The sequence below is a fragment of the Pteropus alecto genome, unplaced genomic scaffold, assembly GCF_000325575.1.
Source record: "Pteropus alecto unplaced genomic scaffold, ASM32557v1 scaffold79, whole genome shotgun sequence".
NCBI lineage: Eukaryota > Metazoa > Chordata > Mammalia > Chiroptera > Pteropodidae > Pteropus > Pteropus alecto.
In genome coordinates, this window is record NW_006494612.1 from 9,822,291 (window position 1) to 9,835,431 (window position 13,141).

General features: G+C 35.7%; 1 protein-coding gene across 1 annotated transcript in view; it reads right to left on the minus strand.

The window, feature by feature from the left end:
* FRK (fyn related Src family tyrosine kinase) overlaps positions 1–13,141 on the minus strand; it is a 90,284-nt gene that overhangs the window by 40,372 nt on the left and 36,771 nt on the right. Inside the window, exon 2 of the mRNA XM_006926098.3 lies at positions 4,800–4,921. Coding sequence (XP_006926160.1) covers positions 4,800–4,921 — 122 coding nt within the window. The remainder of the gene's footprint in view (positions 1–4,799; positions 4,922–13,141) is intronic.

Below are 13,141 nucleotides of genomic sequence, written 5' to 3' on the forward strand. Positions count from 1 at the left end.
TTATCTTTATACACTGGAAACTATGGAGATAGAGAAGCATGAAACAAAAGCAATAAAAATATGTTTCCTCTGCTCAAAAAGTTTATAATCTAGTTTTAGAAGTACATTTTTACCCATGGTGAAAGAGTTACTGATAAATATAAATGAATCTTTGAATATGTAAGTTCAACATGAAGGATATACACAAGGTCAACAAGAAAAAAGTACATATCTTCCCTAACGAAACTATTATTCTTGTTACTTTTTTAATTGCTGTAAGAATTAATTTATGACATGCAGAAATATTTATAAAGTTATAAAGTCCATGATATCATTCAAGTTAATCATCCAGATTATCCAGTAAGTTGCTTCAGATAATTCTGGCCATTTTCAAGGATCAAAGCTGCCCTTAATGAACACATAATTACCCCAGCTAAGGGCCTTTAACATAAAGTGATATCTTTTCTATAAAGAGAGTTCTACCATTTGTGCAATAGTTTGAGCAATGACAATCTATTACTTTTAAGGATAAAACATTTATTTGGGGCTAAAAATTCTAGTATATTTATTTAAAAATTAAATTATGTCACTATAGAGGCATGTCTTATATTCTCAGAAGGGACAGCATAGCAATCACAAAGTATCATTATGAGATCCCTGCATATTCCATGGGACCTGCACGTTTACTATAATGGAAACTTATCATAATAAATACTCTGCTCAAAACCAGCAGAAATGTCACACACACACACAAAAAAAAACCACAACAATAACTACTCAGATGTTCACCTGCAATTGCCTCAAACACCCCTGAGATTATCTCCTTTGGTCTTCTCTCCTCTCTCCCTGTAAATCATCTCCTATACACTTCATCTTGCTAAAGTCACCACTCTCCCCCAATCACTCAAATCAGAGATCTGAAGTTCAGACTAGATTCTAATTTCTTCCTTATTCTACCAAGATCAGCCACCAATTCCTGGTGGTTCTATCTTCTAAATATTCCTCACTTCCATTCTCTATTCTCTGTTTGCCATACCTCTGCCCTGGTTCAGGCCATCATCTGTGGAGATGAATAGGACTGTCCAGTAAAGAATCCTGGGAGCTCTTTCTGGGCACACGGGGCCCATCCCACCATCACTGTCTATGCCTGACAAAAGGGGCTACAGCTGAACTCAACTTCCCACAGGTCCATAGTTTCCTCTTCCATGAAAAAGGAGCTGCAATTGCCCACAGCACCCAAAGCTCATTGGCCCTGGGATTTCCAAAAAACTCTGCATGCAGTTGATATCCAAATTCAGACTGCTTAGCACCAAAGCAAAGACTTTTACTCCTAATACTAGGGCCACTTCCATACTTGCTGCCATAAAACAAGGAGAGCAACAGAGAGACCTGTGGCTTCTGGGGTCACCCCGTGCCAGTGCAGAGCCTTAGTGCAATCAGCCAAGCTTGGGTGCCACTGTCTCTCTAGACAGAATGCTGACCTAACTCTCCTGTCTCGCACCTGCGATATTAGACAGCAGCAAGTGACGTCACTGTTTGTCCCCCTCACTCCTCCTCAGACTATTATCTATAAAGCTCTCATCCATTCTCCACACTGCTATCAAAGGTCAGATCAGGTCACTTTCTGCCTAACGCTTTCCTCTGTAGAATAAGGTCCAAAATCCTCAGTATGATATGCAAGGCCCTGAACAGTCTAGCTCCAACTTCCCTTTCCAGGCTCATTTTCTGCCATTCCTCCTTTCCTCCATCCCTGCTACACACACACACACACACACACACACACACACACACACACACACACGCTATCTTCTACCCTTCCTACACTCTACTCCACAATACATCAGACATATTCATAACTCTGCATACTTACCTTACCAGGAATAATCATTCCTACACTGCTGCCTTGTGACATGAATTGGTACAGAACCCAAACGCTCTCTCTTCTACGAAACCTTCCAGACGCCCCCTCAGAAACTCGGCCCCTGCCCCCTCCTGTCTCACAGCAAGACAGCTGTATTATAATCCTCCTGAGGACTGAGTTCAGAGGCTGGGCCTTGTGTCTCTGCTGCTCTTCACCTAGCAAAGGCCTGGCATGTAGTAGGCACCTCGAATGTTTGTCAAAGGAATAAACAAATATGTAAATAAATGTCGACTCTTAGATGCATTGCCCTGAATGTTGCCTATGAGCTTTTTTGCTTCACGTCCTCAGTGCAGCCATTGTTCAACTATCTTCAATCTATCATCATTTGCTCTTAAGGGGGTTTCACTGAAGATGAATCTGGAATTCCCTCCACTACTCTGGAGGTTTTTATATGCAGAGTTGTCTAACGTAAACTTACAATTTGCAATGCAGAATCTCTTCTGAAAAATTTACCTGCTGCTCAATTTTAGTTCTCAAAGTACATTTTCCTTAAAGTGCACTTTAAATAATAACTCAAATGCTTATAGAACACCAACCATCAAATTAATGTGAATGGTATTAACAATAATAACTGCCCTTAAAGTAAGTGATTGAAGTCGAGAAATGGCTAAAAAAAATTGACATGCACTCGGAATTTTATATTTTTCCTCAAAAAAAAAAAAAAAGATTCACTATCAATGACAAAGAACAGTAAGGCCACTCAAGCTACCTATCATGCATTTAATAAAGGCGGATTCCATAGCTGCTATCTATAATATGTAATATCCAAAAGCACTGCTGTAATTCACAGCTAATTAGTGTCTTGCCGTTATAAGAGGTGTCTTGGCCCTAACTCTCTTCCCAGATCTACTCAGACCTCACAAGAGCCAACAGCCATGCAAGGATCACAAGCCAATTAGCTCCCACCCCAGCTTTGGACTGCTGCTTCTGGAGCCCCTCCTCTAAGCCTCAATAAATCATGCTCCCTCATGAAGCTTTATTTCTGTCAACTGCGAGCCATTGCCGCCCAAGAAATAAAGACAATACTTCTAAAGAAAACTCACATGGGAAAGACAGGGATAGAAAGGGATATTATTTGCCTTCCTTTAACAGCACAGCAGTCAGCAAAATTGAAGACCATCCATTCTGAGTGATTAAGGAGACAACTGCACTAAGAAATAAGCCCATGAAGGGTATATCTGAAGATCCTTAGTGGTGATCAACAGTCAGCATTTGTGATGTTTGTTTATTTGTTTGTTTGTTTTAATGTAGATATATGAAAGATCTTTTTCTTTCCATTTTTCTCCTGTATAGCCCTCCTGCTGGCTAAAGAAATTTTCCTTTCCATAGAACATAATGATCTGCATTTACTTTGTCCCCCAGTGAATGCAATCAGATAATTTGTTTGAATTACTCTAGACTGTTTGACTTCATTGAAAAAGAATCTGTAATGGTATATTGGTCTCCAAGCAGGGCCTACAAAGCTTACTAATCCATAAGCAAGTGCTAGAGTATTCCCAGCACATAACAGCCAATATCCTTGTCATTTTGTTCTAAGCCTTTAAAGCCATTTTGTTCCATAATATTCTACTTAGAGAGTTTTCAGAATAGTCACAGTAGCTTGGGCATTATTCAAAGATATGACTCATATAATTTTAGTTTGTTTTCCTCATGGAAATATAACTCTTCTATATTCTAATGTCAACATAAAACATGTAAATCAGCTTTTGACTAAATAATTACTATGTAATTTGATATGTAACTAGGTAGGAGTGGAGCTGAACCCACACAATTCTGGAATATCATATTGACTTGGTGTCAGAATAAGCAGAAACCGGAGGGCAGAGCCTCTGAAAAGCAAACCTTGACACCATTGCCCTTAATTCACTTCAGCTCCAACCCATCTTCCCCAATATTTGGGGCCACCAAGTGTGAGGACGAAAAATGGGTATAGTAAGCACACGCAGTTTGCCCTAAGGTCAGGTTAGGTCAAATTTCTCAGGACCTGTGGTCTCAGGATCTGCTTCAATATTGTGCCGTGCAGGCTGTCCAATTGTGTTGTCCAGGTCAGTGAGCCAGGCAGACACAACGAGGTGCACAGGCATCACGTTTAATAAATATTTATTGCCGGGCAACGGAGATAAAGGAAGGCAAGATCTCTTCTCCCAAAAGGCTTATATCTAGTTGGAGGAACAAAATACTTGCTATACAAGGAATAATAACACAAGTGATTGGACAATACAGAGATCAGAGAAGTGCAAGGAGAAAGTCTCGCACGAGAGATGGACTGGAGTAGTCTTTTAAGAAAGGGCATTCTGCAGCATTGGAACATACACCAACAAACACAGATTCTTGAAAGAAGAGACATGTATGTTAGCACCTGTCACTCTCAAAGATAATTCTCAAGTCCCCTGTACTTATTCTTTCCTAGAGCAGTGTAAAACAAACATGTACTTGACTTTTAGCTGGAAAACTACATTTAACAAAATGTTACATTTCATAGTTAATTAAATGCATTTGAATTCAGCATTTCAACTCATTTTCTATATACCAGGCAAAGATAAATGAAATGCAAAAAAAAAAATGTATTATGGCAAGATCAATTTTGACAACAGTGTAGTCTTTGCTTCTTGCTTATTATTTCCTTAGAAGGATAGGATCCTTGATAATGCAAGGGAGAAAACACAGCCAGACCCACATGTTTTTATATTTCATATTTAGAGTGCATGTATTCGAAACTGTTTATAGAGACTTCTAGTTAATTTTTATATTACTCTGGAGCAGCTTGGTAGATAAAATTTTGGTACTATTGTGAAGATAATAGGGCAAATTTAAAATTGACATGTCTATATTTATACAGTAGGTTCATAACTCCAGACTCTCAAACCCATACTTAAATCACACAAAACAATGCCCATACCTGAAAGGGAAAATTCTCCTTTCTGGCTTTCGCTTTCTCTGATTAGGAAGGCACCAGTCTGATTTTCTGAATATGATAGTTGTTTTTCTGCATCTGCTCTCTTGATTGCTCCAAAGAACCACCTAAAAAGAGAGAGATGTAAACTTTAATTAACCAATCAACATTCACTTTTTAAGGAGCAGGAAGTTTGGCAAGAAAATATTCTAACATCAAAAATGTTTGATATTCCTTAATGAAAAAAAAATGGTAGCTTTTGATACTTAAGATGATTTTTCAGGATGTCTGTAACCCCCATGAGGACACTCTAAAAAATTACAGAACAGAAATTTGGCTGCTGCTGGCTCCCACGTTCCTTCTACACCTGCATTCTGTCTGAGAGGTCCTATGTCCTTTTCCTGTCAAATCCAAACCCTCTAGGGTGGGTCTACCATGTAAACCTGCTGTGTTTCATGCTCTAAAATTACTCTTCATCATCTTCCAACTGTCCACTGCCTCACCTAATACCTTCTAGGTATTAGGAGGCAAACATTCCAAGCAAAGAACTCATACATTTCACATTAAAGTGTGAACAATTAAAAATGTAGTTCTCTGGGCATTAATTCTCTTTTTTCCCTACCTTCATCACTGCCCAACCCACCATAACATGAGATGATTTTGCATGTTTAAAGAGAACTTGTTAATATAAAGAAAATTTTCATCAGTGGAAAGATTATGTGAAAAAGATAATTCTGCCCGGGGAAGTATTTTCTTAATGCCATCTCTACTTCTTATCTTTACCCTCTTTTTCTTTCAGATAATAAACATTCCAGAAGTATAAGAGTCAGATACTGAACACACGGGTTTGTGAATGGGATTAGCCAGCCCAACAAATGATTATGAATTTTAATGTCAGAGCCAGTCTAAGATGTATATCAAGTCAGTAGCCACCTATGTGATAATAAGGAGAAGCTGAGCAAGCCCACTTTTCACTAATGACCCCTCACTATAGGGTCATAAAGTTGATCTTGATTATTAAAGATTTAAGGTAAAACGCTGATCTTTTCAAGTATCATCTTTAAAAATGTAAACTCTTCAAGAAAGGAAATGCTGGCTTGATGGAAGAAATACAAGCTGGGTGAGAAATTATAGGTTGGGAGAGGGAATACAGGCCATGAAAAAATTAGTTCCAATTGGTCTGGCAAGTCACAGGTATTGGGGAATATGAGTGACATTGTAGAAAAAGGAACAAGAAGCAATTGAAAAGAAAAAGAAACATTAAATATAAATATCACCTACTAACAAATGCAAGGTGTTTGTTTACAATTTTTCCATACATCAAATTGCAATTACATATTAACTATATCAGTCAAGATATGCCAGGTTATGTTGGAGTAATGAACGACTCCAAAAATCTCAGTGGTTTAAGACAATCAAGATTTATTTTTCACTCAGCTACATGTCCATTTAAGATCATCTGGGGCTCTGCGCTATATCCACCTCTATGTCTACCAGAGGATTCTCCCTCCATATTTCCATGATGGCTGAGGCAGGACTGGAAAATGTGGCAAATCCCAGGCTGGTTCCTGGAGCTTCTATTTAAAACTTCTACTCAGGAATGAACCCAATGGCAAGTAAGTCACACGGTCGTGCCTAAACACAGAGAGAGTAGAAAGTGCAATTCTACCATTTCCTAGAAGTTGGGAGAACTAGAAACGTTTGGTAGACTGCACTAATGACTACCACATTGGTTAATATCAGGGGCCATATTTGTCTACAGACTACTGTTTATCCAATTGAAATTATGAAAGGCATGAAACATTCTGAGGTGACCACTTAATGAACTCACAAAAAATAGAAATGCATGTTTTCTACCACGGCAAAATAAGTCAATGGAATATAATAAAAAAACTCAAACAAATTCAAAAAATATAAATTAGTCATGAAAAGATAAATTATTCAACAAATAATGCTGATACTGTAATAATCCACATAAAAAAATAAGTTCATGCTACCTATAACATACATAATAATTCTACATAGATTAAAGATCTAATGAAAAATGTAAACTTTAAAACTTTCTGAGGATATCGGACTAAGAAAGTTTTTTTAAACAAGACAAAAAGAAAAAGACATACCAAACTTAAGGTAAAAGATTGATAATATTTATTATACCACAGTTAAAAACTTCTGCAACAATATTACTATGAAATAAAATTAAAATACAAGCCACAGACCTGGAGAAAATGTTTGCAAAGTTTATAACCAAGGATAGGATTAATATTCAGATTATATAGAGACCTATAATCAATAAGAAAAAGACAACAAAGTAGAAAAATTGGCATAAGATATAAATGGAGAGTTCACAGAAAAGGAAAACACAATAATTAAAAGAAAAGAAGCGCAGCTTCTATTTGTGCTAGTAATTACCAATAAGTATGTTAAATATAAAAACAATAAAATACAATTTCACATTTTTCAGGCTGGACAAAATTAAAACCTCACATATAATTTGGCATAACTAATCCAGAGAACAATTTGTCAATATCTGGTAAATGTGAATATTTGTATACTACTCAATTTCACTTTTAGACTACATGCCAAAGGAAATATGCTACAAGAACATTCACTGAAGAATTGTAGCATTGAAAACTTGAAAATTGCCTGAATGTTTACCATAAAAAAATAGATAAACTTACATATGGATATAAAATGGAATAATATATAGTGGTTAAAAGTAAATTGTTGAAAGACAAAAGGAAACTGAATGATATATACAATTATAATGCACTTATATTGAGTTTAAGCAAACAAATAAAAACACCATATATTTTTATGGATGTATGCATGATTAACGAAAGCTAAATGAATAGTTAAAATACTCAGGCTTTTTTTTAGACTGCATTTCCAGAAATGGCAATTTTTCTTCACATAAATATTTCCAGCAAAGAAGCAACAGGGATCAAATATACTGATCAATCCTATGCGTTTTCCTGATCCTGAGTGCATTGCATATCCATCAACATTAAAATGTTTGCTCAAAGTGTAAATACGTAAAACTTCACAAGAATTATAATTTATCTAGCAGATTAAATTCTTAGAAGTATGGTTATATCTCCTATATCTCATTATTCTGAGAAAAAATATTCCATTATATAAGCTTTATGTACATACATTACATTTGTATTTTGGATAATCAAGTTTATAAATGATATATTTTCTCTGTCCAATTTATACATAAGCAAGTAATTTTCGTAAATCAAATGATCCAAGACATAGTAATTTTACTACATTTGTCAAGAGGAACTCTATGGTAATTTTTTTAAAATCCTTTCTGATTCACCAATTCTGGATTCTTGTATAATTGATCGATACAATAAATTTACAAGGCAAATCACACCAGTACTGAATCCATCGTAACAATGAAATGGATGTAAATATTTAACTAGATGCATTAGCTCACTCAATATCTAGAATTTTATTTGGTTGAGCTCCCATCAGGAAGTAAAGAATATGAATAAAAAATTGTTTTCTGGATGTAGTGGCATTATAATGCCATCCTTCAAACTCAAAATTGACATGACTGCCATAAATTGCAATCACTAGAGCACGTCTGCTGTAGGGACTAATGGGCAAACAATAGTTCTTTCCATCCTCTGCACATGTAAAAATTGTTCCTTAATCTGTGGTTTGAGCTGCTGGCAGAACTGTCATTTTCTCAATTCTGCCTTTTAGAGTCTGTGCTGTCCCCATTCTGAAAGGGCATGCACAGCCCAGATATGGTTGTCCACCACAGCCATTCTCAATACTCTCTTTAAGCTGTAGTTCTCATGTACAGTAAGCAGTGAGTGCCAAGAAGAGATCAGGATGTCCTGAGAGGTATAAAGCATCAATGGAGAGTCATATAAATCAGCCATCCCCGAAGCGTAGTCCCCAGACCAGGAGCATTAGCATCTCACAGAGACTTGTTAGAAATGAAAATTTGCAGGCTTCACTTCATACCTATTGAATCAGAAATTTGGGGGTGAAGCCCTGCAGTCTGGATTTTAATAAATCACCAAATGAACCTGACGCATGCTAAGGTTTGAGAACTACTGATATTCAAAAATATTCAAGAAATTGGAAATGTACGCAAGACCGCTGAGAATAAGTTTGGCATTTACATCCGAAAAATTATCCAATAAAATGACACCATACATACACACACATACACATTTTATTGATACTTAATGAAAATAACTTTTTTTGCTATGTCTTACCTGCAATAAAGGACGTTGGTTAAGAATAAGCAAAATGGAGAGGAGATACATAATAATCTATAACTTTGGAGAAAATAATGCTTCAATTAGATTAAAACAGAGCAAGGTGTATGTGATTAAGTCTAAGACTTGATTTATTTTGCAAACATTCATCAAGTATCTATTGTGTAAAAATTCTGTAGCACTGACATAGAAAGATCTGCAAGACATATTGTTGGATGAAAAGGGGTAAATCGCAGAGTAATGAGAACACTATAGTTTTATTTATATTTTAAAGACAAAAAAACTAAAAATTATATTGCTTACTTCTCTGGAGATTATGAAAGATAATGAAATAATGACAAAAGATTTTTACTTTTTACTCTGCATTCTTCTCTATAATTTATATATTTACAATAAGATGTAGTTATATATTGTGTTACAATACAATAGAATTATTAGAAGTCAGTCAGTAATATGATACAAAAATCTACATGTTATAAAGATCTAGACTAGAAACTTTGGCAGTTAGCATTAATAGATATAAGAAAAATCTCAAAGGAATATGGAACAGGTGATTATGGATGAGTAGTGAAGTAAATGGAAGATCAAACATGACACCAGGGTGTCAAATCTGGATGACTGAAGGAAAATATAACCAGCAACACAGAAGGCAGAGAGAATATAACACTGATTAAGGGATATCTACGGCATCTTACTGGAAAAGTTATTTAATCTCCCTGTGCCTGTATTTCCTAATTTTTAGTAAGAATAATAATAATTACCCTGTAGGCTGGTTTTGAGGTTAAGAAAAATAAAATATGTAATGTGCTTGATGCCTGGCCATATTCATGCTCAATAAATAGCAAATTAGGGACCTAATTCAAGGGAGAAATTATATACTTGATTTTCAACATGTTGAATTTGAGGTCATGATGGACTGTGAGTGAATGAACATGTGCACGTGATCTCATTTCTCTGTGTTTGTATTGAAAGTCTTCACAAGTGACTTTTCTGTCTTGCCTGCCCTTTTGTTAACCAGGACATGCTGCCACCAGGTGGCAGTAGGTCACTTTACTGATCCAAAAAGGTTAGCTAAATCTATAGAGTAATTACCTGGAAGTCCTTTATTTTACAAATAAGACAAAATGGGTCTTTAAAAAAACAACAGCATTTATGCCATGTTACTAAATATCAACATTTAAATAATATAGATAGCGATCAATATTTAGAGAAATCAATCTAATTTCAGTCCCTCCACCACCTGGACACCAGCCATTTCTTTAACATTATCTCTCCCTACATCAACTCTGCTCCAGTGAAACTCATACTCTTATTGCTATTTGTAGTGACACAACCTAACTTGCTTTCTCAGAATTCCTATAGTACTTGATGACTACTACCCCTCTGGTTTGGCATGTAGCACACAAAAGCTAGTGCTACATTTTTTTAATTTTTTAATTTTAGATTGTTCCCTGTGTTCACTTGAAGCTGCAGACCCCCCCCCAGCACAAAGACTGAGTCTGATAAGGCCATGTATGCCTTTAGGAGCAGTTAAGTAAATATTTGTTGATGAAACAAGTAATACATTGTACTTCGATGCAGGCATTTCATATAGTCTTTTGGTTTCTATTGAATGTTGAACATTAGATAATGCCTGTGTTTTCTGGTAATCTTTCATCTGTGCTTGCCACACAGCTTGGAGTGTAAAGTGCCTCAGGGAGAAGCCTTATCTGCTCTAGTCCAGTTACAGCACGGATTCGAATGTTAATTGACCTCAGACCACAGATTCCATTCTCTTTTCCCAAAGAGAACATTTGGCTATGGATGTAAAAATCATAAATGAAGTTGACTTTTCTGTCCTCCAAAACACAAGCATATCAGGGCTTCACACATGTAAAGAACGCATGATAAAGTGACAATATTTGAGGCAAGACTTGCAGTCATGTAGAACCCAGGAAGCTCCCCGTCATTTGATAAAGCTGTTTTTGTTACTGCTATTCACCTATTCACCTTTATAGTCATCATGAAGGGGAATTTTGAAGGAACTTCCTTAGAGAGGAAGTAAGGTGAACCATGGTGCTGAGTATTTGTGAAAGAATCTGATTATAACCTGGGGAAATGCCTTACTTCACAAAATACCACAAAGGTACATTCTGATTCTTTATATGAATAAGCTTTTGAGTAGTAGTATTTCTTTTTGATAATCATATGGGGAACTCATTTCAGAGGTGACAGCCCACTTAGTTTCCAACAAAAAAAAAAAATTGTTATCTCCTTTTAAAAATTATTTTCTTTCTCACACCAAGAAGCAAAAATAAAAGCAATTTTTAAATTCATTTAACTTTAAAGAATTTTAATTCCCAGCGTCATGAATGATATTATCCCATTCCACTTTATTTAGGCACTGAGTGTTCTTTTAAAATCTACAAAATAATTTATCCTTTGGAAATTACCTTCATGGAATAAACAAGACCAAACACTGAGTCTAGTCAGCCAGCAGTCTGTGTCTGTACCCTGTTTGAGATGGGTTAATAATATCATACTTTGGACTTGGCAGCCCACTCTGCATTTCCTGGATCCAAGTTTTTCTTACAAAAAAAAAAAAAAAGATGGGGAGCTTCTGATTTTTTTTTTAAGCTATATCACAGGTGATAATCAAAACATTTTATGGCTGATAAAGTATCCACCATCAGATAAATAAAATAAACACCAGCAAAACCAGGCACTTATGTCTCTATTTTAGCCATGGTACCAATCATTTTAACACTAAGTGATGTCCTGTCATACTTACCTTCATCAAATCCTTTATCCCAAGTCAATAATAGTAAACATCTTAAAGGTATCTTAACTTTCTTATTAACCTACAGGATAATATTGATGTAGTTGTCTATGTGCTTTCTATGTTGAAATAAGTAATAACATTTATTTTATACTAACTATATGGAGAAAAGATGAAAAAGCAAAAGAACAAAAGAAGAGTATATTTTTCTTTTAGAGAGTATCAAGGGAGGAATAAAAGACCATTTTAACTGAGAAACAAGTCAAAAGAAAGTGATAAAACAAAAACAAAAAGCATTCAGTTGTCAAGGGTGCACAGTCAGAAATAAACAACCAGCAGTGTGTCGATAATGGAAGTTTTCTTAAAGAAAATACATTTTGAATAAGGATTTGGAAGAGGTGAGAAATTCAAAGAAATAAAAGACAAGGGCACGTGCGCAAGTGAAGAGCCAACAGGCTGTCTATAAGCAGATTGGTTTGGTGGGCAGTGGTGGGGGAGAAGGGTCTATTAAAGAGAAGAAGCAATAAAATACAGTTATTTGATGTTTATAGGTAATTCCATGTGGAAACTACTAACTCCATAAAAGAAGTAGATTTTCAGTAAAATTCAAAACAATACATTAGGAGGACAATAAGGTATTCCACTTAAAATTTACCAAAGTAGAGAATTTTTAAGTTCTGGGCTTAGCAGCAAAAATGACAGGAAAATTTGACTTGTTCTTTAAAAATTGTTTAATGAACAAATTTAGGAGGTGAAGGTGTGGAGGATGAAAAGGAGGAACACGAAACTTTAAAGCTGGAAATAAATTTTCATGAGAGTTCATGAGTAATTCTCTGAAACCGATAGTAAATGTATTTTAATTAATACATGCATTTTTCTGGGAAAAAAATCTGGTGTTTCATTAAATTCTCAATGATACTTGTGACAGAAACTACACACCTCCCTCAAAAACACTCTCCCTGAGTGTGTTTTCTAGGTTCACATAACAGCTGGCGATGAAGCTATAACCACAGCCTACCACCATAAAATTAATTCACTCATTCATTTGTCATTCCACAATTACTTGTTGAGGACCTACTATGCACCAGGCACAGTTCATGTTGGCAGAAATATAGCAGTGAATGGAACAAACAAAACATCCTGCCTTCGTGGAGTTCACATAAGAAAAATAAATAAGTAATTATATACTGTGCTCAAAGGTGATAAGTGCAAAGGAGGAAAAAAAAATCAAGCAAAGCGATTTTTTAAATCACTCTTAGTAAGCAGCAATATGCGGCTGACACAATTCCAGAGGGTTTTCCTATGTGTTCCTAAATTCAAACTAATCAGAAAAATAAATAGAGCTG